At 42.5% G+C, this 23059-nt stretch overlaps 1 protein-coding gene and 1 long non-coding RNA gene across 5 annotated transcripts in view; one reads left to right on the top strand and one right to left on the bottom strand.

Moving 5' to 3' along the window:
• STX16 (syntaxin 16) overlaps positions 1–21761 on the top strand; it is a 40877-nt gene extending 19116 nt beyond the window's left edge. For 3 of the 4 annotated variants that reach the window (XM_061631162.1, XM_061631159.1, XM_061631160.1), the window contains exons 4-8: positions 8068–8230; positions 9907–9998; positions 10583–10726; positions 13478–13558; positions 14805–21761. In XM_061631162.1, the coding sequence (XP_061487146.1) occupies positions 8068–8230; positions 9907–9998; positions 10583–10726; positions 13478–13558; positions 14805–14909 (585 nt within the window). In that variant the 3' untranslated portion in view covers positions 14910–21761. The remainder of the gene's footprint in view (positions 1–8067; positions 8231–9906; positions 9999–10582; positions 10727–13477; positions 13559–14804) is intronic. The other variant, XM_061631158.1, reaches the window with a different exon arrangement.
• Positions 1–23059, bottom strand: part of LOC133387099 (uncharacterized) — a 42413-nt gene that overhangs the window by 13838 nt on the left and 5516 nt on the right. The window lies entirely within an intron of this gene.

Raw genomic sequence — 23059 nt, 5'->3', positions numbered from 1 at the left:
GTTGTCATCAGTATGCTGATGACACGCAGCTCTACTTCTCCTTTTCATCTTCTTCAGGTGAGGCTGTCGATTTGCTGAACCGTTGCCTGGCCTCGACAATGGACTGGATGAGAGTTAACAAACTGAAGCTCAATCCAGACAAGACTGAGATGCTGTTGGTGGACGGGTTCTCTGATCGGATGGTGGATATATACCCTGTCCTGGACGGGGTTACACTCCCCCTAAAGGACCGGGTTCGTAGTCTGGGAGTCTTTTTAGACTCTTCCCTCTCACTTGAGGCTCAAGTAGCCTCGGTGGTTAGGAATGCGTTTTACCAACTTCGGTTGGTAGCCCAGCTACGTCCCTATTTGAGTAAAGAGGACCTTACATCAGTGGTACATGCTCTGGTAACCTCACGTTTGGATTACTGTAATGCGCTTTACGTAGGGCTACCTTTGAAGACAGTTCGGAAGCTACAACTAGTGCAAAATGCGGCGGCCAGATTGCTGACAAGGACCAAGCGGTCCGAGCATATAACACCTGTTCTGGCCAGCTTGCACTGGTTGCCCATATGTTTCCGGGCTAGATTCAAAGTGTTGGTATTAACCTATAAAGCCTTATATGGTGCGGGACCACGATACCTTGCGGAACGCCTCTTCCGATATGAACCGGCCCGTGCACTACGTTCTGCTACGAAGGCCCTCCTCCGGGTTCCAACTCACAGGGAGGCCCGGAGGGTGATGACAAGATCTAGGGCCTTCTCAGTGGTGGCCCCCGAACTATGGAACAGTCTCCCTGAGGAAGTACGCCTGGCGCCGACTCTGCTTTCCTTCCGGCGCCAGGTCAAAACCTTCCTATTCTCTGAAGCATTTTAAGTTACATTGATCTAATTTTAAAAATGTTTATTGTATTGTTGATTGTATTTTAATATTATTTTGTTATTCATTGTTTTTTATACTATTTTATGTTCACCGCCCAGAGAGCTATCGCTAGTCGGGCGGTATATAAATTTAATAAATAAATAAATAAAATAAAATAGAAAGCAAATGGATTCTCACAAGAAATGAGGCCTTTCAGTCTGAGCTATCAGTTTTGAAAAAAGGGACACCATTTTTATAGCCTCAAAACAATTTCAACTTAAATCTGATTCCTTCCAATACAGTAAAAGTTGAGTAGACTGTTAAGCATTAAGATCTCAACCATCTCTTGCTTTGGCTGTGCTTTGTTTTAAGAAGCAATATAATTCATGTAAAATTGAACACAGACATCCTCAGAAATCAGCACACAGAATGCTAGCGTTATCCATTTGATGTCTGTCTTTGCTGGATTATATGGATCATAGGCTGGACTTGTATGTAGTTCTCGCTCAAGACAGTGGGTGAATAGAGATAACCATTTACTATGTGGCAAGTTGCAACTTACTATAGTACACATAAAATCTCAGTAGTGAGTAGAGATATATCATCGCCTCCTTCATTGGATTCTTGATCAAGTGCAAAAATATAGTGTGTTTTGTTACCAGATCTACTTGTGCGTATCTTTACAAGAGAACCTGTATGTTATACATGTATCCTATCACTTTGGGTATCTTTACTGGAGACAATTATGCAAGAGGAATGATTGCAGTGCGCGTTATTTACTTTGGCAGAGTGATATTACCTTTCTTATTTGTGGAGAAATTAACATTGGCGTTTTGTGGTCATTGCTTTCTAGCTTGCTTAGGGGAATTAGCAAAAACTATACAGTAACAGCACATAAAATATTTGTTTACGTGAAATGCCTTACGCAGCTTGGGCTGTCAGTTCAGAAGCATAAAGGGGAGAAATAGCCTAACTTGCATAGGCAACCAACCCCATGCTGTCTTGGGTCATCAGGTTAAATAGTTGGTACTAGAGGAGAGAGGAAGAGAGAGAACATGATGAAGATGTGCCTTATATGGAATGCTGAGGCAGGCGAAGCCTATCAGAATCGCAGAGAGACTAAGTAAGCCAGGAAGGGGGAAAGTTCACATGCAAATGGCTGGAGTCCATCTCTCATGGGAGCTAGAAGTGAGCAAAATCCTTGAAATAAGACAGGTAGAGAAAATGGAAAGGGATAACACACAGTGGTTACCTTGTCCTATAAAAAGGGAGAGCAAGGAGTAGCAGTTAACCTTCTGGTCTTCAAGAAGGTTCACAATGGTCCAAAAGGTACGGAATCACAGACAGGTTCAGAGTGGGTGGGGAAGGCTGGTTGTTTTTCCCCAAGGAATTGGGCAGTACCTTTCTCTAAAGTCGAATCAACTGCCTCTGCCATGTGAAAGAACTTGTGGCTGTTTCTTGATTTATCTCTGTGATAACTCACTTGCAGATCCAGGTCCCAGTTCAGGTAAGGAAGGGGTGGCCTGTAAGGCAGCCTTGCAGCCAAAGTCTGGTTTCCTTTGGTTTCTATTAACCCAGCTATTGCAGTTTTAATATAGAGAAATCCTATATGATTATACTGATTTATGCTTCCTGCACTAGTCCTGGTTAGTCCTGGAAAAGAAAAGCAACAAATGCTATTAAGAGGAGAATCGAGGAAGGGGTCTGACTAAAGAAATGACATCTAGCTCTGGCAGCGATCCACGGAGCTGGGGTGTCTTGGAGAAGAGTAGCATGGAGCAGCTACCTGCAGTATTTGAAAAAGCTGAACAAACTGAGAAGGGTGCAATTAATAGGAAAGAGACTTTCTGACGGGTGTTGTAGCAAAAAAGGTGATCTTGTTAAAGGCATTGACGGCCACCAACTTGGATGGCTTTGAAAGAGGATTAGACACATTCGTGGAGGAAAAAGCTCTCAGTGGCTGATGTTGAGCCTCCGCTCCCCCAGAAGGGCCAGGGAGGGGGAAGACATGAGTTTCAGGTTTCTCAGCTGTCAGTAGGCACGGAAGACCAAGGAGTTGTTGAGTCTCAGCAAGACCCTGGGAGGGGGAGCGAGGTTGACTCTAGGCCAGTTCCCACGGATGGCGCGATCTGCGGGAGAGGAGAGTTCACTTGTGCTTAGGTCCTGTCTGTAGGCTTCCCATTGGGGCATTCTGGTTGGCCACTGTGAGAAGAGGATGCTGGACTAGATGGGCCATTGGCTTGATCCAGCAGGCTCTTCTTATGTACAGGGTTGGGTTGCAGAGACATTAAATGACAAAAGACAGGTAGTGCATTCTCATTAGACATGCCGTTTCCTGTTGGAGGGTGGCAAAGAAGTCACAAGGGCCAATCAGAAGCAAGTAGTAAGAAGTCCTTACGGAGAAAAGGGGGAGATGTTGCCCAGAAAATGCAAATGCAGTGGAATTAACGTGCAAGTGGCGAGTACTAAATTTAATCTCTAGGGAAAATTGCTGCTGGAGGGTACCCATTATCTGTGGTATAGAATTAATGTTGGATGAGGCATACTTAGATACAGTATAGGTTCTGGTGACTAGGCATGCACTAAATGTGTCCATGCATAGGGCCAGTTACTGATTGTTGCCGGGAAATCCCCCTCTACTGCAACTGAAGCCGCAACTAACACAGAATGCAGCAGCAAAATTACTTATAGGAGCAGATTGCTGGCAACATGTTACCCTGCTGCTGAAACAGCTGCACTGGTTGCCAGTTTGCTACCATGCCAGGTTCAAAGTACCTTAAGGACTGCTTGACTCCCTATGGTCTATCTCAACCACTGAGATCTTCTGATGGGGGTGTATGTGCTTTCGGTGGTTTCCCATACTCCTGAGGTTCGGTTGGCCTGACCAGGAGCCGAGCCTTTAGTGTGGCAGGCCCTGCCTGTGGAACTCCCTACCAGTAGAAATTTGGCAGGAACCACCATCCCTCCTTCCTTTCTTTAAGGCATCTTCTAAAATCCGAACTTTTTAGACAGGCATTTTAACATGATTTCCCCCCCAGCCAAAATGTATTCATGATTTTATTATTGTTTTTCATGATATTTTTATTTTTAATTATTTATGTCTTTGTATGTTGTCAGCCACCTTGATGTACTCTATGAAAAGTGCAGCCTAGAAGTACTTTAATAAATAAACAAATAAATAAGCTACTATGGAGATAATCTTTTGGTGGGAGCCACTGGGGCTTCCCCTGAATGAACAAATACTGAGCTCAGGTTTATTCTAATTTCTTGCCATGCAGGTCTGCTCCTTGCTCAGAGTAAAGCCATAAAATGTACCTGGTCTCAGGGCATGTTTAGAGCTTCAGCCAAACCAAGCTTCTCAGTCACAGTTTTATCTTGATAGGAGAAAATAAATTAGCGGTTACTGCACCATGGTAAGTTTATCATGTGACAAATGGTCATCTGAGTTCACCTGTTTCTTCCCACTGCCTAAGATCTGTAGAAGAGATTCTATACTAAACCATTAATTGCTCAGGTGAAAGAGGTCTGGGCAAAGTCTCTCTCCATCATGCCGTTCTTTTATGGCAGGTGTGGGGAACCTTTGGCCCTCTAGGTGTTGCTGAACTGCAGCTCCTATCATCCCTGGCCAGTGGCCATGCTTGCTGGGGACTGATGGGACTTGTAGCTCATTAATGACCTAGAATTAGGAGTGAGCAGTGAAGTGGCCAAGTTTGCTGATGACACTAAATTGTTCAGGGTTGTTAAAACAAAAAGGGATTGCGAAGAGCTCCAAAAAGACCTCTCCAAACTGAGTGAATGGGCGGAAAAATGGCAAATGCAATTCAATATAAACAAGTGTAAAATTATGCATATTGGAGCAAAAAATCTGAATTTCACATATACGCTCATGGGGTCTGAACTGGCGGTGACCGACCAGGAGAGAGACCTCGGGGTTGTAGTGGACAGCACGATGAAAATGTCGACCCAGTGTGCGGCAGCTGTGAAAAAGGCAAATTCCATGCTAGCAATAATTAGGAAAGGTATTGAAAATAAAACAGCCGATATCATACTGCCGTTGTATAAATCTATGGTGCGGCCGCATTTGGAATACTGTGTACAGTTCTGGTCGCCTCATCTCAAAAAGGATATTATAGAGTTGGAAAAGGTTCAGAAGAGGGCAACCAGAATGATCAAGGGGATGGAGCGACTCCCTTATGAGGAAAGGTTGCAGCATTTGGGGCTTTTTAGTTTAGAGAAAAGACGGGTCGGAGGAGACATGATAGAAGTGTATAAAATTATGCATGGCATTGAGAAAGTGGATAGAGAAAAGTTCTTCTCCCTCTCTCATAATACTAGAACTCGTGGACATTCAAAGAAGCTGAATGTTGGAAGATTCAGGACAGACAAAAGGAAGTACTTCTTTACTCAGCGCATAGTTCAACTATGGAATTTGCTCCCACAAGATGCAGTAATGGCCACCAGCTTGGATGGCTTTAAAAGAAGATTAGACAAATTCATGGAGGACAGGGCTATCAATGGCTACTAGCCATGATGGCTGTGCTCTGCCACCCTAGTCAGAGGCAGCATGCTTCTGAAAACCAGTTGCTGGAAGCCTCAGGAGGGGAGAGTGTTCTTGCACTCGGGTCCTGCTTGCGGGCTTCCCCCAGGCACCTGGTTGGCCACTGTGAGAACAGGATGCTGGACTAGATGGGCCACTGGCCTGATCCGGCAGGCTCTTCTTATGTTCTTAGCTCAGCGACATCTGGAAGGCTAGAAGTTCCCACACCTGGTTTGTGGAATTTACCTTTAAAGAACTTCCTTCTCCAACCTGTTCTCTGGTTTGGTTCTTTTCAGTTGGTAAATACATGTTTATTCTGGAAAGTCTTTCTAAGTGCTGCTGATGGCTGAATTTATTTCATTTGTTGTGATCTGTTACTGCTGCCTACTGTTTGTATGGGGTCGATAACTTAGGGAGGTTTGGTATGGCTTTATTTTTTTGAGTGATGTGTCTTGAACAGCTTTGTGTAGCGAAGGCACCCGATGGATGCCCTAACTAGTAGCAAGCCTCTCTAAGAGAGCCAACGCATTAGTTTGATCTACTGCTCTAGTTATGTAGGGGTTCCCTGCTACTTCAGTTCTACCTTTGCACAAAGGGAATTATTGGGGGCCTTACCCCACACTGTTTAGATTAGCTACAGCTATTAAAGCATATTTGCACATTTGTACAACTCCATCAGTGACTGTTGAATAATAAATCTTTCAGTTAGAATGCTAATCTCTGATGCCCTACGGACATGGTGGAGTCATCTCAGGCACGCTGCAATGAATTTGCTAGGCACTTCCAGGATAAAATCTCTTGCATCCGCCAGGACTTGGACTCCAATTTTATAGCAGTTGAATTGAATGAGGTGTCCAGTGCACAGTCTTGTCCTGATTCTTTGGATGAGTTTCAGTTGGTACAGCTCAAGGACGTTGACAAGGTGCTTGGACTGGTGCGTGCGACCACTTCTAGGTTGGACCCTTGGCCTTCTTGGCTAATAAAAGCTAGCAGGACTGGAACAGCCGGCTGGGCCAGGGCAGTGATTAACGCTTCACTGCGAGAGGGAGTGGTCCCTGGTCGCCTGAAAGAGGCGACAGTAAGACCACTTCTGAAGAAACCATCTTTAGACCTGTAAAATTTTAACAACTATAGGCCCGTAGCTAATGTTCCATTCCTGGGCAAGGTCCTGGAACGAGTGGTTGCAAACCAGCTCCAGACACTCTTTGATGAAACTGATTTTCTGGATCCATTTCAGTCCGGTTTTAGACCCGGTTTTGGCATGGAGACAGCCTTGGTCGCCCTGTATGATGACCTTTGTCGGGAGACAGACAGGGGGAGTGTGACTCTGCTGATTCTCCTTGATCTCTCAGCGGCTTTTGATACCATCGACCATGGTATCCTTCTGGGACGACTCACTGATTTGGGAGTGGGCGGTACTGCGTGGCAGTGGTTCCGCTCCTACTTGGTGGGCCGTCTCCAGAGGGTAGCGCTTGGGGAGCATTACTCGGCACCCTGGGACCTCCAGTATGGAGTTCCGCAGGGGTCAGTTCTGTCCCCCATGCTTTTTAATATCTATATGAAGCCACTGGGTGCGGTCATCAGGAGCTTTGGAGTGCGTTGCCATCAGTATGCTGATGACACACAGCTCTATTTCTCCTTTTCATCTTCTACAGGTGAGTCTGTCGATGTGCTGAACCGATGCCTAGCTGCGACAATGGACTGGATGAGAGCTAACAAACTGAGGCTTAATCCAGACAAGACCGAGATGTTGCTGGTGGGTGGTTCTCCTGACCGGTTGGTGGATGTTCGACCTGTTCTGGATGGGGTTGCAGTCCCCCTGAAGGAGCAGGTTCGTAGTTTGGGAGTCCTTCTAGAATCATCCCTGTCACTCGAGGCTCAGATAGCCTCGGTGGCAAGGGGTGCTTTTTACCAACTCCGGCTGGTGGCCCAACTACGCCCCTATCTGGACAGGGAGAACCTCCCTTCAGTAGTTCATGCGCTGGTAACCTCGAAACTAGATTACTGCAATGCACTCTACATGGAGCTGCCTTTGAAGACGGTTCGGAAACTGCAGCTTGTGCGGAATGCAGCAGCCAGACTGTTAACGGGGACCAGACGGTCCGACCATATAACACCTGTTCTGGCCTGCTTGCATTGGCTGCCTATATGTTTCCGGGCCTGGTTCAAAGTGCTGGTTCTAACCTACAAAGCCCTACACAGCACAGGACCACAATACCTGTTGGAACGCCTCCCCCGATATGAACCTGCCCGTACACTCAGCTCATCAACGAAGACCCTCCTCCGAGTGCCTACCCATAGGGAAGCTCGGAGAGCAGCAACACGAAAAAGGGCTTTTTCAGTGGTGGCCCCCGAACTGTGGAACAACCTCCCTGAGGAAATATGCCTGGCGCCAACATTACTATCTTTTCGGCGCCAGGTTAAAACTTTTCTCTTCACCCAGGCATTTTAATTAGTTAGTATATGTTGGAACTGTTTTAATCTTAACATTTTTAAATTTTAATGTTTTATATTGTCATATGTATATTGTATTTCTGATGCTGTTCTTGTTCTTGTAAACTGCCCAGAGAGCTTCGGCTATGGGGCGGTCTATAAGTTTAATGAAATGAAATGGTTTATTTCAGAACTGCGTGAGAAGAAAGACTCTTTTCCTAATAGACATGCCTTCTTTCTTCCTGTCTCCCCCACAAGCTATTCCACAGGTGTCAAAGAGCAGTCCAGGCGCTACACAGCAAGTCTCGAAGCTGTACGGACCAAGAGCGGCAACTTTTGAAGAACGTTGTATCTTCTTTAGCCCAGTCCCTCCAAGACCTGTCTACCAGCTTTAGGCGAGGGCAGTCTGACTATCTCAAACGTAAGCTAAGAACTATCTGCTTGCAGAGCACCCTCTTCTCTTTGCTCTGTCTAATGCGATGCTCTGCAGATAAAGCAAGGTTTCATGTTTGATGCAGATTGATAGCCTCCCCATCTAATCAGATAGCACTTTGTCTCAGCACTCCTCTGGTTCAGTCTCTGCTGTGTGTTCTTTGCATCCCTTCAGTCAGAGATGACAGTAATAGTTGATGATTCAGCTGCCAAAGCACACCTCTATGACTAATCAAGCTGAGTGCCAGTTACCCAAACTGCTTTTAACCACTCCTCTGCTCAAATCCAGCAGGAGACCTTGGTGCATATATGACAGGATAAACTCTGCATGCCAAGCTCTGTCCAGTTTTTGAGTCTGCATCTATTGATTTACAGTATCTATAGCCTGCTCTTCTCTTCGTTGCTTATTTTTTGCATTTATATCCCACCTTTTCTCCAAGGAGCTCAAGGTGGTGTACATGGTTCTCCCACTCTTAATTTAGTCTGCACAACAACCCTGTGAGGTAGGTTAGGCTGAGAGGTGGTGACTGCCCCAAGGTAACCCAGTGAGCTTCATGGCTGAATGGGGATTCGAACCCTGGTCTCCTAGTCCATCACTCTCACCACTGCACCACCTTGGCTCTTTTCAATCTCAAATCTTTAGTCTTTTCAATCTCAGAGTAGGGAACAAAGTAATAAAGACAAACAGAGAAAAAAATATACAGAAGTTACAAAATCATATAAACATATCCCATAAACAACAAATTAGCAATTATGTCAAGGCAAATAAACAAGCAAAACTACAATGAGGACAAAAATTAAGTTTCCAATTTAACCAAATACCTAGGTAAAAAACAAACACAAGATGTTCAAACACATTAAGCAACCAATTGTCTTAGCCGCAGTTTGCTAAGCTTCAGCTATGGCAGCCCACTCATTTTTCCCTCTGTTTCTCACCCAAAGAGGGCCCCACTCTGTGCCAACAGACACTCACTCTGTGACCTTTGAGCAGCTTTCATCCCTTTAAGGGCTTGATCCTAACTCTGCTATGCCGTACACATTACTGAGTCTCTAAATGGCCTTGCCTTTTTACTTTGTAATTAAGGGAAAATTAAAATGATCAAGAGGAAGGCAATGGTAAACCCCCTCTGAATACCGCTTACCATGAAAACCCTATTCATAGGGTCGCCATAAGTCGGGATCGACTTGAAGGTGGTTGTTTTCAAAATGATCAAAGGGGTGAATCACTTCTACAAAGAGGCAAACAAGTGGTCCTTCACCTGGCATTGAAATGAATTCAGAGTTGGTGCCAGGCAGGCCATAGTGGGGAGGGTATTCCATAGCCAGGGAACCACAACATTCATTATGTTCATTAGGTAATCAAAGCTAATAAGTTGAAATGGCTTTTTTAGGCTATGACTGCTTTCTTGTCATGGGGCCACAGGAGGGAGCATCTTAAAAAAAACCCCTTTATTTGTAAAAGACAGTTGCAACTTATGCCGCCTGGGCTTCTGCTGAGAGGAAGGGCGGGATATAAACAAACAAACGTATGTTTCGACTTTGGGATAATGTCTCGACTTTGGGATAATGTCTCAACCTATTGTATGTTTGCATTTATTGGGCAGTGCTGAGTATGCTTTAATAAATGCTTTATTTATAGTTGCAGTTGTTTTTCTTCTCCTGCAGGTATGAAGAATCGAGAAGAAAGATCCAAACATTTCTTTGACACTTCAGTTCCCCTTATGGATGATGGTGAGGACACTACACTGTACGATCGGGTAAGTGCAGGAACAGTTAAGCTGAATGATGATTTTGTTTTGAAAAGGCAGCATTTTTATTTTCACCCTGTAGAACAAGTGGAGAGCTGTTTGCTTTTAAAAACAGGCTAATGTTGTTCTGATATATATTTGGCATTTGTACATTTGATCTTTTTATGTTTCACTCACTTTGGTAGCGGGGAAAGAGATTTAAGGGTATCGGCTTCCATTTGTACTATCATCTGTGCTAGGTCTCTACCTGAGATCTTTCCCAGACTTGCTGTATAAGATCCCAAGAGAAAATTTGTGCCAGTTTTGGATTTTTAGACTATTGGTTTTCTACTGGTGGGTTGGGAGTGGGACCCACCAGTGGGTCAGACTTGGGCACAACAATTTTCTTTATTTTTTTAACTAAAAGGAGAGAGAATGGACATACGGTATTTTTTTTTAAAAAAAAGTTGTGCCATGTTGCAGGTTGGGGTCAAAAGAGAAAATGAAATGATTGAAGATGATTGAGTTAGCTTGACAACACATCTAGTTGCTTTCTTTTGGTATGTAAAATTGTGGATTATTAGCAACTATTTACAATCTCTTTTTTTAATAAGGGCTTTACAGATGACCAGCTAGTATTAGTGGAACAAAACACAGTGTTGGTGGAAGAGCGAGAGCGAGAAATCCGACAAATTGTACAGTCCATTTCTGATCTCAACGAAATTTTTAGGGACTTAGGAGCAATGTTAGTAGAACAGGTAAGTAGTTCTAAGGTACTGATATGTTGTTTGCATTATACAAAGCTCCAGTACACTCCCATGTAGGCTAAGGTGATCTGGAGAAGCATTCCTTCCTGGCCAAAAACATGCCAGTTTGTTAAGAGAGACAGGCTTATCTGAGTAAAAGATTTCAGTGGCACAACTGGATGAACCAAATCCACAATAACAATGCAACCAGAAAAAAATTGTGGAGACACTAGATTTGGTAAAAAAAGTGCCTTTTTATACATACACGCACACACTCTTGTATTCTCCATTAAACACCTGAGGTTTTCCTTCAGGTGCCTTTGCCAACTGATGCTTAGATGCCACTAGGAGCAGAGTCTTTTCAATGGGTGATATCAACTTCTTTGGATGCCTTTCTCAGAGAGGACTGGCTAGCACTCTGTGTCAAATTTAGAGAAACCTTTGGGCCTTCCAGATAACGCTGAACTACAACTCTCATCAGCCCCTACAAGCATAGCCAGTGGTATGATGGAAGCTGTAGTTCAGCAATATCTGGAGGGCCAAAGGTTCCCCACACCTACTCTTTAGAGTTTTCAAGTAAAAAAACATGATTCTTTGGAAAGGCATTTGTAGGCAGCTGAAGCTGTTCAGATTATTTTCTGTTTTGCTGATTTAGCGAGGTCCTAAATCAGTTGCTCTTGTTTTGCCTTGTTCAAAATTTTTCCATTTGATCTATTTATTTATTTATTTATTGTATTTGTATACTGCCCCGTAGCCGAAGCTCTCTGGGCGGTTTACAGTAACTAAAAACATCAAAAACAAATATACAAATTTAAAACACATCTTTTAAAAACAGTTTAAAACACAATTTAAAATATTTAAAACAATTTAAAAACACATGCTAAATGCCTGGGAGAAGAGGAAAGTCTTGACCTGGCGGCGAAAAGATAACAGTGATGGTGCCAGGCGCACCTCGTCACAGAGATCATTCCATAATTTGGGGGCCACCATTGAGAAGGCCCTCTCCCTTGTTGCCACCCTCCCAGCTTCCCTCCGAGGAGGCACCCGGAGGAGGGCCTTAGATGTTGAGCATAGCGTACGGGTGGGTTCGTATTGGGAGAGGCGTTCCATCAGGTATTGTAGTCCCAAGCCGTGTAAGGATTTATAGGTTAAAACCAGCACCTTGAATCGAGCTCGGAAACATACAGGCAGCCAATGCAAGCGGGCCAGAATTGGTTTTATATGTTCGGACCGTCTGGTCCCTGTTACCAATCTGGCCGCTGCATTTTGCACAAGCTGCAGTTTCCGAACCGTCTTCAAAGGCAGTTCCACGTAGAGTGCATTGCAGTAATCTAACTTGGAGGTTACCAGAGCATGGACAACAGAAGCCAGGTTATCTCTGTCCAGATAGGGGCGTAGCTGGGCCACCAACTGAAGTTGGTAGAAGGCACTCTGTGCCACCGAGGCTACCTGAGCCTCAAGTGACAGAGATGGTTCTAGTAGTTTTTTGCAATTTTTTATGTTGGTCACATTGAGTCTTTAAATAAACCAAATCAATCAAAATCAATAATAAAAAGACAAAATGAATTATAAATGTTTAAAGTAGTAAATAAAACTATAGGGCCCGGTCCATGTTCTGAAGACAAATGATGCAGCAGCAACATTGCAGGCACTAAGCAGATCTCAGTCTGGTCAGTGCCAGAATGGTAGCCTGTTCGAGAATTTTACATGTGTTGAAAAGACGAGATACAAATGTACTACATAAAAAGTCAGCTGTATTTTTAGTTGGCATTTGTATTCAGCTTGATTGGGACTCAGTGCCGTTTAGCATTTGCAAAAGAGTTTTTTGTGGGGAGAAAAATCCCTCAAACTGAGTAATGTCTCTGTACTAACTGCAAAATTTGTGCAGTGGCAGAATAACAGAGGCATGCAACTTGGAGAATATTTGAGGACAGTGTGAAAGAAGCAAAAAGGAGAGATTGGGATATGTTGCAACCCTCTCTAGGCTGCTTTCAGAAGCAATAGTCTCTTGGACATGTCCTGCAATCTATCTCCACTGTGGTCCTTCTACCCAAACTAGTGTACGATGAATTTACTCTACTGTAGTACTTCCCTTAACTTGACTGAAAGGAACTGAAGCCATTCATAAATTTTCCTCCCACAAACCACACAAATTAATTTATTAATTTTATTATTTATTTCAGGCATTTATATACGGCTTAACATTCAGCATTTCTAAGCAGTGCACATCATTATAGGAAAGTTTTTGTCAAATTCCTGAAGTTCAGCTGGGAGGGGGCCTGTTTAATCCCAGTCAGGAGGGAGTTCCGCAGGATTGGGCCCACAATACTAAACACAGCTTCTGGTGGATATGAGCCATGCATCTGAGCCACGGGGGACCACTAAGTCTCCCCACAAGATCTCAGTGGTCAGGCAGGGATATAAGGAATAAGGCAGTCCTTAAGGTATCCTGGATGCAAATTGTTAAAAGCCTTGTAAATTTATACAAGAACCTTGAACCTGGCCCGGTTACATATGGACAGCCAGTGCAAGCCGGCTTTCTGTCAAAGTGACTGACTTTCTGTACTCAAATGTTTGGAGTGACTTCGATATGCTGCCAGACATTTGAGCATCTGCTGCCTTCCAACTTCTAAAGGTTTTCTTGGCCATTCATGCTCTTTGCTTTTTAAACATTGGTTCCTTCTTTGTTTTCTGGTACTAGATCATTTTAGTACCAGAAGGTACTATATCCCTTTAGTAACAAACATGCATTCCTCTGTTCAGGGTACAGTTCTGGATAGGATCGACTATAATGTTGAACAATCATGCATTAAAACTGAAGAGGGATTGGAACAGCTACATAAGGTGAGCGCAAAGTGTGTGTGTTTTTAATATGTGGTACCTGCACTTGATTCTTTTTAGGAATGGCCATTAAAGACCAGATAAAAAATTGAGTAATGTGTTTCTTTCTCTAGCACATTGTTTTCATGGAGTTTCAACAGGCAATTATGTAACCAGCAAGGATGTAACCAGTTAAATTAAGGATACTGGACAACGATTTCACAGCTGGCTCCTGAACATAACGAAATACCTAGCTTTTAAATGTAGACAGTTAGCAAGCTGGTTCACATGTCACACTAAACCATGGTTGAAAATAAACTGGTTTAATGTGAACAGGTTGGTGCACACTGTTGAAGAGTGCCAACTGTTATCTTCCCCTGTTCCTGCTGCTGCTGTGCTCCCAGGAAAACAGGCTAGAGTCTTGGTTGTTGAATCCATACTTTTAGGGTTTTTTTCTTCAAACAAAGCACGAGCAGTGAGCCAAGAGCCTGGGTGCAGACATCATGACAAGCCAGACTCTGATTTGTTTCCTGGTGGTGCAGCAAAAGCAGGGGAGAAGCTCAGCAAGAACTTTTCAGCAGTGTGCACCAGCATGATGCTCATTCAGATTAAGCCATAGTTTGTTTTGAAGTATGATTTAATGTATGTGAATCAAGCCTGTAAATTAAATTATTTTTTCCATAGTGCTTGTGCCACTAACAGTTCTTGCTGAAACCTCTTCTGCAAATGGGTATTCTGTCAGTTTATTCTAATCAGCTTGAACTGTCTCAGTCTCACCTAAGCCTATTACAAGGATAAAGGGAAGTAACTTCCATATATGTTGTCCTGAGATTATATAGCGAGGTAAAAAATGCTGGTAATCAGACCTAGGATGTGCACTTCAATATGTTACTGTATAATTGGAATATTAAGGCTGCAGTCCTATGCAAACTTACCTGGAAAAAATACATAGAAAAAAATCTTCCCTTATAACACAGTTCTTGTGTAATAAAACATCAAAACAACATAAAATCTAAGTAGGACTGTTTTGTAAATTCAGCAAGATAATGACTGTTAACTAAACATGCCATTTTTTATTCCTTGGTATCTACATGGTGCTAGCATGTGTTACAGATAATGTTTGTTTCATGGCTTATACTAGCTCTGAATGCTAAAAGCAAATTAGTACCAAACTAACAGCAGTATCTGCATGGAGGGATCTGCATTTAATTTGCTTTTTAAAAAATGCTAGAGTCTCAGTGCATTGAATTCCTCTTTTCTTTATCTACAGGCTGAGCAATACCAAAAGAAGAATCGGAAGATGCTTGTCATTGTAATTTTGTTTGTAATAGTGATTGTCCTTATTATTATTCTCATTGCTGTCAAATCTCGCTAGGTAACACTCCTGTGATGTTTTCCTTTCTGTGTGTATGTAGGTTTTGGGAGGTGGGGTTGGATTTGTGTGTGTGTTGTGAGGTTTTTTTCCCATTTCCTTTTTTTGTGACTGGTATGAATGGTTGAGCCTGCACTCTTGAAAGCAGCCTTTTGAATGAATGTACAAGCCCTCGTGGCGCCACGTTTGTGCAATGTTTATAGAGAAACCCCTTTGTTTTACATGCTCAGTGAATATGCGGGTAGCAGTTTGCAAAGATGTGGGCAAAAGTAATTTGGAATCTTGAGAAATGCTACCAAATTAGACATCTGGTCATTTAACCAGGCAACTGGAAACTTAAAATGCATTTTTTAAAACAGTTAGGGACTGAAGTGTTTCAGAACATACAATAATTTTGTTGTATTGAGAACCCAATAGTGTTATCTGCATCCTTTATGCTACGGTTAATCTTAGATTTTGTGAGCTGCTTCGGTTTCTATTTGGACGTGATACCAAAAACAATGAGTTGAAGGGAAAACTGCCTTAAAGATAAAAACTATTTGATTTTCACTAGTTTTCCTCCAGATTTAATATCTGTGTAGACTTAATAGAAGCGAAACACTTTCTAAAACAGCAGATAATTCATATCCCGTGACTTCATACCATTATTATTATTCCTCCCCCGAATGGCATTTAGCAATGTAAATATGACACCCCAACCATGGTGAGTTGTATCAAAATTTTAAAATGACTTTCTAACTTTCATGTAAACCAGAATGTGTTTCTGCTTCCTCCACTCAATCACGCCCATGTCTAGCCCCAGAACTGATTCTGCACTGTTTTTCTACTACATATATTTTGGAACATTTGAATGTTGAGCCCACATTTGCAAAGGAATTCTTTGTTCTTCCTCCTCCGCCCCCAGATCTTGATCCATTATCATACAAGAATCAATTGTGGCGTATTTAATCCTCTGCTTTCAGATACTGAACTGGAAAAGGCATGGTAGCTTAAATCAGATGAAATAAGCCAACTATTATGTGCATCAGAATCATGAATCTAAATAGCAGAACTTTTGTCCTCTGGCTGCAGAGGAAAGCTCCAGAGAAACTTAGGGCACTGCTCAGCTGTGACTTGTAAGTGCTGTACCACTGGTTACCATACATCAGGATTCCTTGGCTCCTCTAATGCCGAGGGATCATTTTTAGCAGTAAAATAGTAGCAGTTTAACTGGATCCTAAAAGTGCTGTGCAATTTTAGGGGCCTTGGTTCAGTTTTTTTAAAATAACAGCATTTGTTTTTTTAATATAATAGCATTTGTTTTTTTAATAATTTATTCAAAGCTCGTGGTGTTGCATCTTTCTGTTGTGACTTTGTCAACACTGCCTCCCAGTGTTTTGCAGTCACATTGTGCCCTCAGAGTTGGTAAAGTAATTATTATAATGCCATCAATTCAACCTAGCTCTCCTCTAGTTCTTTGCAACATTCAGATTTTATTTTTATTTTTTTTGTAGAATGATGAAGACAATACAGAGACTCTTTCCTTGATCCGTTCCAGGATTAAGCTTACCAGTTAGACACAGAGTCCCACTAGGAATGTCTCCTACAGAAACTTCTCTGAAATGGAGAGAAGTGCTCAAGCTGCCTTGTACTGTGTCCATCATATCAGTGGGACTTGTGCAGGAGATCTTCCTGATGGATTGTGTTGAAGTTAGCACTTTCAGATCTCTCATTTTTACAGATCCTCATAGATGGCTATATAGTGAGCCTAGCTGATACAGCTACATCTTCATGATGGGGCAGTGCAACCAAAGAACATGGCACTGCTGAATGGTGGACACTCTTGTCCTGTACTTGCTGCCTTTCATTCAATATATGGCATGTCCCCAAAAAACACTGGGAACTAGAATTGCATTGATGGTACGCCTGGTAGGAATGTGTTCTTGCTTTCATATTTAGGTGTTGCCACAGGTGTACTAGACCTACTGAATCTGTTCTGCCAGAAAGAGCTAAGGCTCAAGTGCTGCATTGTTTTTGCTAGCAATGTGTGTCTGATGTACTGGTAGCATTGCTAAACAGCCATAATTGCAATATTTGTGGGCTGCTTAGCTCAAACCTCCATAGCCTGCTGCCCTCCAGATGTTTGAGACTTGAACTCTCATCATCTTCAGCAGGCGTGGCTGATGATCAGGAATGATGGGAGTTGTAGAGTTGAACAGAATGATGGGCAAAAGCACAGGAGGTTAAAAGTGAAGTGGATTCTGTGCCTCTCATTCACAAAATAAGCCTGTAGACAGATATTTTCTGGTGCAAAAGGGTACAGTGCAAATTTAGTCTTGCCTCTTACACCTTTTCTGTCACCTTATTTGTTTTGTGATATATCCGAGCTCCTTCCCAAACCCTCCAGCTTGCCATCTGCTCTCTCTAAGAGGACTGTTTTCCACTTTTGACCTCCTCTTACAGCAGGGATGGCCCTCCAGAAGTGTTTGGACTTATAAGCCCCAGCCAATATGGCCAATGATTAGGAATAATGTGTGTTGTAGCCCAAACACACTGGAGGGCACCAGGTTGGAAATGCCTGGCTTAAACTGAAGGTGAATTGAAGGGGAAGTTTGATTAAATAGCAGTTTTACTTCATCCATTTTTGCTTCGCTGGGCTGTGCCACTTCCAACAATGAGAGATAGGGGTAGCTCACAGGACTGAGTGCTTTCCCTTATAAAACCAAAATTCCATACAAATAGAAAGCTAGATAATAGGGAGGGAGAAGGAAAGGCTAAAACCTTTGATGTCTAGTTTTTTCTGGGGGGGATTTTTGTTTGGGGCAGAAGAGCATCCATCCATAGGAGCCCCAGATGAATTGGTATGGCCCAGGTTCTGCAGCCTTCAGATTAGAGCTAAATCATGACCAATCCAACACTTTGCAAGAGAAAGAAAATACCTTTTTTTTCCATCCTTGTTTATTTTTCTTGTGCTAAAATTTTGCATGATTATGTTAAAATTGTTTATAAACAATTGCTAAGTTCAAGGGAAAGGAGTAATAAAGTACATGCACTAGTGTCTTCTTGTGTGAAAACTCCACATAATGTGAACTGTTAGGCCGTCACTGATAAGACTATTATTTTTATAGCACAATCCATGTACGTTAGGGGTGCAGGACCTTTTTCAGCCCTGGCAACCTTCTGAGGGCCATATACCAGTGGTGGCTGGAGTCAAGGGGCAAAAGTGGGCAGAGCAACACAGGTAAATTTTACTTTTGCGCAGTAGGCTGTTTTCTCCTCCATCTAGGCAAGCAAGAGGCATTATCAGAGTTCAGGTGCCTATCCTAGCCCAGCAAAAACACTTGGGGTTCAAAGCACGGTCAGTGAGTGGTATGGCCTGGGGAGATTTCTGAGGGCCACATAAAGAGGCCTAGAAGGCTGCATTTGGCCCCCAAGCCTGAAATGCCCAACCACTGATGTACCTGGCGATTAACAGCATCAACAAACTGCTTTCTGCTTCAAGAATCGTACAGTCTAAACTTTGACAGTGGGGACACGTGAGGACTAATACAATGAGCCAATACAGCTGCATGTGGTCATACTCGCTGTGGCGGATGATGGCTTGAGGTGTGGCGGATGTACTTAACAAGAGCTTGCTATTTCCAAGCTCTGAAAGGCAGCCAGAAATTGCTGAAATGTTCCTTAGACCCAAACACTGATATTTCTGATGGGACAGAAAGAAGAATGACAGAGACTAACAGTTTACTGGTGCACTCTCTAACAGCATTGTTACAGAGTCACATATGAAACACTGCTGCAACAATGGCTGTTATGTGTAGTCATACTAAGGTTTTTTTTTAATCCATCTGTTTGGTTTAACAGTTAAGAGCCTTCTACTTATAAATGCAGATTTTAAAAATGGGCAGCAATCTTATTTTTTGGATAAAAGTCTAAATCTATTTAACTATCATTCTTGCAGAGCCCTTTGAAGAACGATGCAAACCAATGGGTTGTAGCCAGTGTTGCTCCTACTCAGAGCAGACATATTGAAATTTATGTGCATGAATTAGGTTTGTTCATTTCAAAAGGTCTTCTCTGAATAAAACTTAGGGTAGAGACACTTAATGTTCTGCTGGTTCCAGTCGTTTCTACCTCTCTCTCCTGAAAATGGTGGCTCACAGCACTAGTCAAACCCCACCCCTTTTTACTGTAAAACCTGGTGTGATCAGTTTGAGTGTGTGTTTTTAAATTTGCTTTAAAGAGATTTCACAACTGATCAGCAGATCAACCCATTCCCCCTCCAGGTGTGACCAATGGAAATGCTTTGCTGTAGGCGAGTAGTGTGGTAACAGCCTTAGTTGGGTACAACCCAATGCTTTAGTATACCTAGGACTGTGCAAATGCTTTCTGAGTTTTATCATTTCATGGTTATAATTTGAAATCTAGCTTCTGGACACTTTTGCTTTTTTAAAAAACTATCTGCATACTGTTCCTGGCCAAAAATGTGAAAAAGTTTGAAACGTGCCATCTCTGGTGCAGAATAAATCACACGAAGCAAATGTATGCAAATCTGGCTTAGCTTCAGTTTCGCAGACTGACAGACTTTATTTTTAAAAATTACAGGCTATAGAGGCCTGGAAATGGAAGGGGTGAAGAAGCAATCTTATGGGGAAAGAGTTAGGCAGATAGTAATATTTAAAACTGTTCTTCAAGATGGTTATGGATAGAGCAAGACAGGAGGGAGAGGGCATCCTAGTGCTAAGGAAAATTAATGCAAACATTCATCTGGATGCAAAATTCAAATGTGTGTGGACCTTACTTGTTTTCACACTAGAATAAAATCTGTCTTCAGACAATTTGGTAACAGAGCTTTTCAAGGCTGTTGGGAAATGCTTCTGAGGTTTCATTTGTATACTGTACCCAACCCATTTGTAAATGTTTAGCGCAGTATGTTTTCTGAAGGGTAACAATTGCTCTGAGAACTATTAACTTGATTAGAACAATTTCTGAGGAGGACTCAAATGTATGATATATACATTCCAAAGGGGTTTGCAAGCCTGAGATCCCTTCTGTTCATCTATCATAGTTTCTGTGTCAGATGACTGTCGTCTGGGAGGATTAAAGTTTTTTGTTTAAAATATATTTAAATTCATCAACTTCATTTAAGAGGTTTCCTACTGTTTTAAACATTTTTTCATGCCAGCCAAATTCTAGGTGTGGTACTGAATATGGATGTGACATTGGCCAAGCATGTGAACTGAGTGCTTTCATTGGGTGGGTGAAAAAGACCAGTTAGATGACAGTGATGTCAAAGATTCACAAATGAATTGGCAGAGATTTGATAGTGATTGTCATACCTGCTGGGCCTTTGTATAGTTAGGGGAACATCATTAACTTTTGTGGGATGCTTTTTCTAAACTTCAACAATGTTGAATGTATTTCCTTTGTGGCTGTACTTCTATAGCAATAGTGTACTTTGTGGAAGACTACTCAGTTTTAACTTTTAAATAGATTGGGTAACTATTACTTATTCCCTTATCACAAATGGAAAGCCAAGGCTGTGAAGGGTTTGCCCTACTAGCTGGGGTGGGAGGTGGGGAGCATTGAGTGGCATGTACATGTATCCTTCACTGAACCATTAAAAAATGTAAATGTTTTTAAAAGCAGTTACAAAACTGTTCTGGAGTTTGGGAGAAACACTATGTCAGTGATGTCATGGACACTGGTCAGTAGATACCCACCACAGCTGTTATTTTCTGGCATAACAAGTTTGTTTTCATAAGTTGTTGCAGGGAGAAAAATGTGGTTTTAGGCCAATGAAAGTGAGTTCAAGCCACCTCTGCCATGCTTAAAGTGTTACATCTGTTTCCAGCTTAAGTTAAAAAGAGGCAGGCAGAACAGCTGACATAACTTTTCAGGAAGATCAAATGTGACCCCCCTCCCCATTTACAGAAGTTTCTCAGGGCAAGGTTTGAAAACCTCTGTTTTAGTCTCAACTAGGTGACATTTAAGGTGTTCTCCTCAATCTTTTTTTTAAAAAACTATACATCTTAAAAATGTTTAGTTTTGTGTCCTACTCACAAAGATGTGCCTCTGTGAGGAACAGAACTGCCATATACTTTATTTAACAATGAAATAATAGAACATTAGTCACATAACACTATAGAAGACAAGTATATGTGAAGTGTCTATGACTCTTAGTTTCCTATTAACCATGGACAGAATAAAAACTTGGCATGAGGGAGGCTTCATATAGGTAGCCCATTTCATTTTAAAGGTTCCTTAATTTTGTTTTCCTAATATTAAGGAAAAGCTCCATGACTTGGGGCATATTTGGGGCATTTCTTCTCTGTTTCAGGCATATTTTCTTTAGCGGTTCAGTTGTGACCTCTCTCCTTTTCATCCGAATCCCAGGGTTCTGATGGACACTTGAGGTTCCTGATAGACATAAACTTTCCTTCAATGTTAGGGAAGTTATATACAAACCTTGTGCGTGGAACATTCCTCAACACAAGGTCCAGTACTTTATAAAACACTTTCCCTGATAGTTTATGGTGATGAGGCAAATCTTGCCACTACAATTATATAAAATGCTGTATATAAGAATACTGTCAGGTTTTGCATTTCAACTTTTGCATGTAAAATGAATGTCCAATTCTGTGGCTCGCCCTACACAAAATGAGGAGGCAATCTTAAGAAGACTTGCTCTTTGCTGCTCCACTATATATGGACTCTAACAAAAGCCATTGTTGGTTGTTGTCCGGGCTATATAATTGTCACCTGAATCTATGACACGTGTAACAAAAGGGATCTCATGTTTTACCCAACTGTGTACAGTATATTTTCTTCCACTGCTGTGAACAATTTGTAATGTATGAATAAACCATTACATCTCCAGTGTTGTTTGCTAGATGTTGTGTTGCATTGAAAATCATGTTTGACTGGTGGCTTGCAGACATCTTGAATAGAGGAAGCTCTCGCTCTTAGGCTGCTTGTCCACTTATGCCACTATTGTCTATTGTGGCAAGCAGCAGCTTTCTAGAATTTGGGACAGCGATCTTTTTCAATACCCTACTAGTATATTGGGTTCTTTTTAGCTGGAGATGCCTGGAATTGAATTAGGGACCCTCTATGACTTGAAGGCAGTCCATTTCCATTTTCATATGAAGCAAGGACTATCACTGAGCTACAACCCTTGCCTTTATTAAAAGGATACATCCATTAAATTTTCTCCAATCCCCAGGAAGTCTGCTTGGTTTCTGCCTGCCCTAAACATCCTTCGACTCAGCTTCCAGCTACTTTAGATCTCCTTCGGAGCTGCTAGTGCAAACAATCACATGCATGGTATATGCAGTGAACCTCCAGAGCTGCTACTGTCTACAAGGGAGAGCCCAAGCTCTTTTTGTTCCTACACCAGTGGAATAGTTCCAGATTGTTTTATTGATTGTGGAGGAGCTGGCTCTTGCCTCCTTTAGTTTCCTTCCCAGTGTGTCTCCTGCATGACTTTTCACTCTGGCCTGACTAGATACAGATGTTACTTCTAAAAACAGAGATGCTACAACTCTCGGCTACAAAAAGTTGATGAGATTTAACCTTTAAGAACATAAGAAGAGCCATGCAGGATCCCACCAAAGGCCCATCTAGTCCAGCATCCTCTTTTAAGTGGCCAACCGGATGCCTATGGAAAGCCCCCAAGCAGGACCTGAGCACAAGAGCTTTTAGTCCTCGTAACTTCACTCTGTCAGAGAGGGCAGTACAGATGAGAAGCTTCACAAAGTACTGAGCTAGATGACTGCTCTATTTTTCCCCATGCAACAAAGAAAAGAGGGGAGGGAAGATCTGTCTTTTTAAGTGCACAGGAGGATGGGCACAGCTATTCGGTGGTGCAGTGTGTGGGGGGGAGAAATCTTAAAAAGTGAATGCAAAAATAGCAAAAGAACAGCTGCAGCACTAGGGGACTGAAGAAGACCTGCCCTGGGAGTGAGTATCTGAGCATCTAGGTGCTTGCTGCTCGCTCCTTTGGGTTGCTGTCCCTCGAGACAACTGAAGTCCCTGGTAAGTGCTGCAAAGACTGGGACCCCGCCTGACCCTGGCTCCAGAGAGAGACGGCAGTTAATCTTGCAGCCTCTTGCATCAGCTGCTGGCTAGGGCAGGAGGCATAAAAGCCCAGCTGCCCTTGGGCAGTGGGTCTGCCG

This window comes from Rhineura floridana, chromosome 6 (assembly GCF_030035675.1).
Source record: "Rhineura floridana isolate rRhiFlo1 chromosome 6, rRhiFlo1.hap2, whole genome shotgun sequence".
Classification (NCBI taxonomy): Eukaryota; Metazoa; Chordata; class Lepidosauria; order Squamata; family Rhineuridae; genus Rhineura; species Rhineura floridana.
This window is presented reverse-complemented; position numbering and strand designations above follow the sequence as displayed.